The sequence below is a fragment of the Tachyglossus aculeatus genome, chromosome 9, assembly GCF_015852505.1.
Source record: "Tachyglossus aculeatus isolate mTacAcu1 chromosome 9, mTacAcu1.pri, whole genome shotgun sequence".
NCBI classification, from domain to species: Eukaryota; Metazoa; Chordata; class Mammalia; order Monotremata; family Tachyglossidae; genus Tachyglossus; species Tachyglossus aculeatus.
The window spans coordinates 5,716,562-5,722,561 of record NC_052074.1 but is presented as its reverse complement, the minus strand read 5'-3'; the positions used below and the strand labels follow the sequence as shown (position 1 = coordinate 5,722,561).

The window sequence follows — 6,000 nt, the reverse complement described above, 5'->3', positions numbered from 1 at the left end:
TGACACCAGCTAGAATGATGCCCTGAGGTAAAAATCGTTTGGTAAGCTATGGATAAATCTCTTGGCAAGCTATGGATAAATCTCTTGGCAGGCTATGGATAAATCTCTTGGCAGGCTATGGATAAATCTCTTGGCAAGCTATGGATAAATCTCTTGGCAAGCTATGGATAAATCTCTTGGTGGGCAAGAGCCGAGGTAGCCGAAAGGGAAAATGCAGTGACGCGTCTTTCCGGCCTGCCCCTCAAAAGGGCTAATGTTTTAACAGCAAGTCTATTTCTACCTGTTAAAATACTATGCAGAAGAAGTTATTTTCATTGTTGAAGTTGTAAGTGCTACCTCTATGCTTGTGTATATATATATCTATATCTATATCTATATATATATCTATCTCATCTGCTTGTACTTCCAAGCGCTTAGTACAGTGCTCTGCACACAGTAAGCGCTCAGTAAGCGCTCAGTATATATATATATATATATATACACAAGCATAGAGGTAGCACATACAACTTCAACAATGAAAATAACTTCTTCTGCATATAGTATATAGTATATATAGTATATTATATGCAGTATATGCAGTATATGCATATAGTATATGTGTGTATATAGTAGCCTTGGTTAGAAATCCAGAGCCCCCTCCTTCCTCTCCCCCTCCTCATCCCCCCCACCTTACCTCCTTCCCCTCCCCACAGCACCTGTATATATGTATATATGTTTGTACGGATTTATTACTCTATCTATTTTACTTGTACATATTTATTCTATTTATTTTATTTTGTTAATATGTTTTGTTTTGTTGTCTGTCTCCCCCTTCTAGACTGTGAGCCCGCTGTTGGGTAGGGACCGTCTCTAGATGCTGCCAACTTGTCCTTCCCAAGCGCTTAGTACAGTGCTCTGCACACGGTAAGCGCTCAATAAATATGATTGAGTGAATGAATGAATGAAAAGGGCTAACGTTGGGTCTCTTGGTGGGCAAGAGCCGAGGTAGCCAAAAGGGAAAATGCAGGGACATGTCTTTCCGGCCTGCCCCACGAAAGGGCTAACATTGGGTCTCTGGGGCCAGCGAAAGAGGAAGGGGAAGAAGATAACGAAAACGCCTTTGGTCCTCAAATCGCTTTTCGGAGGAATCAAAAGGGAAGGGCAACAGTATAAAATCTCTCCAGGCCCAAAGCGATTTGACAGCTAGCCCTCTTCCTCCCTTCAAAGCCCTACTGAGAGCTCACCTCCTCCAAGAGGCCTTCCCACACTGAGCCCCCTCCTTCCTCTCCCCCTCCTCCCCCTTGCCTTACCTCCTTCCCCTCCCCGCAGCACCTGTATGTATGTATATATGTTTGTACGGATTTATTACTCTATTTTACTTGTACATATTTATTCTACTTATTTTATTTTGTTAATATGTTTTGTTTTATTCTCTGTCTCCCCCTTCTAGACTGTGAGCCCGCTGTTGGGTAGGGACCGTCTCTATATGTTGCCAACTTGTACTTCCCAAGTGCTTAGTACAGTGCTCTGCACACAGTAAGCGCTCAATAAATATGATTGAATGAATATGTTGCCAACTTGTACTTCCCAAGCGCTTAGTACAGTGCTCTGCAGTCAGTGCTCAATAAATTCAATTGAATGAATATGTTGCCAACTTGTACTTCCCAAGGGCTTAGTACAGTGCTCTGCACACAGTCAGAGCGCAATACGATTGAATGAATGAATGAACATGTTGCCAACTTGTACTTCCCAAGCGCTTAGTACAGTGCTCTGCACATAGTCAGCACTCAATACGATTGAATGAATGAATACGATTGAATGAATGAATGAATATGTTGCCAACTTGTACTTCCCAAGCACTTAGTACAGTGCTCTGCAGTCAGCGCTCAATAAATACGATTGAATGAATGTATTGCCAGCTTGTAGTTCCCAAGCGCTTAGTACAGTGCTCTGCACACAGTAAGTGCTCAATAAATACGATTGAATAAATGAATGAATAAACACGTATGAATGAATGAATGCTGTCAACTTGTACTTCCCAAGCGCTTAGTACAGTGCTCTGCACATAGTAAGCGCTCAATACGATTGAATGAATGAATACGAATGAATGAATGTTGCCAACTTGTACTTCCCAAGCGCTTAGTACAGTGCTCTGCACACAGTCAGCGCTGAATAAACACGATTGAATGAATGAATACAAATGAATGAATATGTTGCCAACTTGTACTTTCCAAGCACTTAGTACAGTGCTCTGCACACAGTAAGCGCTCAAGAAATACGATTGAATGAATGAATGAATATGTTGCCAACTTGTACATCCCAAGCGCTTAGTACAGTGCTCTGGACACAGTCAGCGCTGAATAAGCACGATTGAATGAATGAATGAATACAAATGAATGAATATGTTGCCAACTTGTACTTTCCAAGCGCTTAGTACAGTGCTCTGCACACAGACAGCGCTCAATACGATTGAATGAATGAATGAATATGTTGCCAACTTGTACATCCCAAGCGCTTAGTACAGTGCTCTGCACAGTCAGCGCTCAATAAATACGATTGAATGAATGAATAAATACGAATGAATATGTTGCCAACTTGTACTTCCCAAGCGCTTAGTACAGTGCTCTGCCCACAGTCAGCGCTGAATAAACACGATTGAATGAATACAAATGAATATGTTGCCAACTTGTACTTTCCAAGCGCTTAGTACAGTGCTCTGCACACAGTAATTGCTCAATAAATACGACTGAATGAATGAATATGTTGCCAACTTGTACATCCCAAGCGCTTAGTATAGTGCTCTGCACCGTCACTGCTCAATAAATACGATTGAATGAATGAATGAATAAATATGAATGAATATGTTGCCAACTTGTACTTCCCAAGTGCTTAGTACAATGCTCTGCACACAGACAGCGCTGAATAAACACGATTGAATGAATACAAATGAATGAATATGTTGCCAACTTGTACTTTCCAAGCGCTTAGTACAGTGTTCTGCACACAGTAAGCGCTCAATAAATACGATTGAATGAATATGTTGCCAACTTGTACATCCCAAGCGCTTAGTACAGTGCTCTGGACACAGTCAGCGCTGAATAAACACGATTGAATGAATGAATGAATACAAATGAATGAATATGTTGCCAACTTGTACTTTCCAAGCGCTTAGTACAGTGCTCTGCACACAGTAAGCGCTCAAGAAATACGATTGGAGTGAATGAATATGTTGCCAACTTGTACATCCCAAGCGCTTAGTACAGTACTCTGCACAGTCAGCGCTCAATAAATACGATTGAATGACTGAATAAATATGAATGAATATGTTGCCAACTTGTACTTCCCAAGCGCTTGGTACAGTGCTCTGCACAGTCAGCGCTCAATAAATACGATTGAATGAATGAATATGAATGAATATGTTGCCAACTTGTATTTCCCAAGCGCTTAGTACAGTGCTCTGCACACAGTCAGCGCTGAATAAACACGATTGAATGAATACAAATGAATATGTTGCCAACTTGTACTTTCCAAGCGCTTAGTACAGTGCTCTGCACACAGTAAGCACTCAATAAATACGATTGAAGGAATGAATATGTTGCCAACTTGTACATCCCAAGCGCTTAGTACAGTGCTCTGCACACAGTAAGTGCCCAAGAAATATGACTGAATGAATGAATATGTTGCCAACTTGTACATCCCAAGCGCTTAGTACAGTGCTCTGCACAGTCAGCGCTCAATAAATACGATTGAATGAATGAATACAAATGAATATGTTGCCAACTTGTACTTCCCAAGCGCTTAGTACAGTGCTCTGCACACAGTCAGCGCTGAATAAACACGATTGAATGAATACAAATGAATATATTTCCAACTTGTACTTTCCAAGCGCTTAGTACAGTGCTCTGCACACAGTAATTGCTCAAGAAATACTATTGAAGGAATTAATGTTGCCAACTTGTACATCCCAAGCGCTTAGTACAGTGCTCTGCAGTCAGCGCTCAATAAATACGATTGAATGAATGAATAAATATGAATGAATGTTGCCAACTTGTACTTCCCAAGCGCTTAGTACAGTGCTCTGCACACAGTCACCGCTGAATAAACACGATTGAATGAATACAAATGAATATGTTGCCAACTTGTACTTTCCAAGCGCTTAGTACAGTGCTCTGCACACAGTAATTGCTCAAGAAATACTATTGAAGGAATTAATGTTGCCAACTTGTACTTCCCAAGCGCTTAGTACAGTGCTCTGCAGTCAGCGCTCAATAAATACGATTGAATGAATGAATATGAATGAATATGTTGCCAACTTGTACTTCCCAAGCGCTTAGTACAGTGCTCTGCACACAGTGAGCGCTCAATAAGTACGACTGAATGAATGAATATGTTGCCAACTTGTACATCCCAAGCGCTTAGTACAGTGCTCTGCACACAGTAAGCGCTCAATAAATACGATTGAATGAATGAATTAATACGAATGAATGACTATGTTGCCAATTTGTAGTTCCCAAGCGCTTAGTACAGTGCCCTGCACACAGTGAGCGCTCAATAAGTACGACTGAATGAGGGAGGCGGCCTGAGGTAAAACGCAGCGTCAGCACCGCCCCCTTCGCAACTCTCGCGAGATCTCTCGGGGCACCGCCCCCCCCCTTCCCGGAACTCTCGCGAGATCGCGCGGGCCCCGAACACCACCCCCCTCCCGGAACTCTCGCGAGAGCTGGCGGGCGCCGCCCGTTCGGGGAGCGGCGCGCGCGGGGCCTCGCCGGCCGCCGTAGCCCCTGCCGGCGCCGCCCGTGCAGCCCGCGGGAGGAGGAAGAGAAAGGGAGAGAGAGAATCGGGTTACAAGATGGCGGACCTGTAGCGGCTGAGGGGACGGGACGGAGCGAAGGCCGGGGGCGGACGGGGCCGTCGTCTCCCGCTCCCCGGAGCCATGGTGGCCGGGGGCCTCCTCGGAGCCGTCGGCGTCGTCGTCGTCCGCCGGGCGTGAGCGAGGAGGCCCCAGCTGAGGCGGGGCGGCGGCGGCATCATCATGTCGGATACGCGGCGGCGGGTGAAGGTGTACACCCTCAACGAGGACCGACAGTGGGACGACAGGGGCACCGGCCACGTCTCCTCCACCTACGTGGAGAGGCTCAAGGGGATGTCCCTCCTCGTCAGGGCCGAGGCCGACGGTAAGGCCCGCCATAATCCCCTTCTTTTTTTTATTTGATTGATTCGTGGACAGCGTTGAGGAAGAGCTTACTAGGTGCTAAGCGCCGGGGAGGTTACGAGGTGAGGAGGTGGGCCCACGGGGGGCTCGCAGTCTTCAGCCCCGTTTTATGGGTGAGGTAACTGAGGCACAGAGAAGTGATTGATAATGATAATGATGACTTATAATAATAATAATGGCATTTATTAAGCGCTTTCTAGGTGCCAAGCGCTGGGGAGGTTACGAGGTGATGAGGTGGGCCCACAGGGGGCTCACAGTCTTCAGCCCCGTTTTTAGGTGAGGTAACTGAGGCACAGAATAGTGAGTAGTAATGATAATGATGAGTTATAATAATAATAATGGCATTTATTAAGTGCTTACTATGTGTCAAGCGCTGGGGAGATTAAGAGGTGAGGAGGTGGGCCCACAGGGGGCTCACAGTCTTCAGCCCCGTTTTATAGGTGAGGTAACTGAGGCACAGAAAAGTGAAAAATAATGATAGTGATGACATAATAATAATAATAATGGCATTTATTAAGCGCTTACTAGGTGCCAAGCGCTGGGGAGGTTACGAGGTGATGAGGTGGCCTCACAGGGGGCTCGCAGTCTTCAGCCCGTTTTATAGGTGAGGTAACTGAGGCACAGAGAAGTGATTAATGATGATAATGATGACTTATAAATGCCATTATTATTATTATTATTAAGCGCTTTTTATGTGCCAAGCGCTGGGGAGGTTATGAGGTGATGAGGTGGTCCCACAGGGGGCTCACAGTCTTCAGCCCCGTTTTTAGGTGAGGTAACTGAGGCACAGAAAAGTGAGTAGTAATGAT

General features: G+C 45.0%; 1 protein-coding gene across 2 annotated transcripts in view; it reads left to right on the top strand.

Moving 5' to 3' along the window:
* The first annotated feature begins 4,761 nt into the window (after window positions 1-4,761).
* The window catches only part of PPP4R3B (protein phosphatase 4 regulatory subunit 3B), a 56,933-nt gene continuing 55,694 nt past the window's right edge, over window positions 4,762-6,000 (top strand). For both annotated transcript variants that reach the window (XM_038750959.1, XM_038750958.1), the window contains exon 1: window positions 4,762-5,153. In XM_038750959.1, coding sequence (XP_038606887.1) covers window positions 5,012-5,153 — 142 coding nt within the window. In that variant the 5' untranslated portion in view covers window positions 4,762-5,011. The remainder of the gene's footprint in view (window positions 5,154-6,000) is intronic.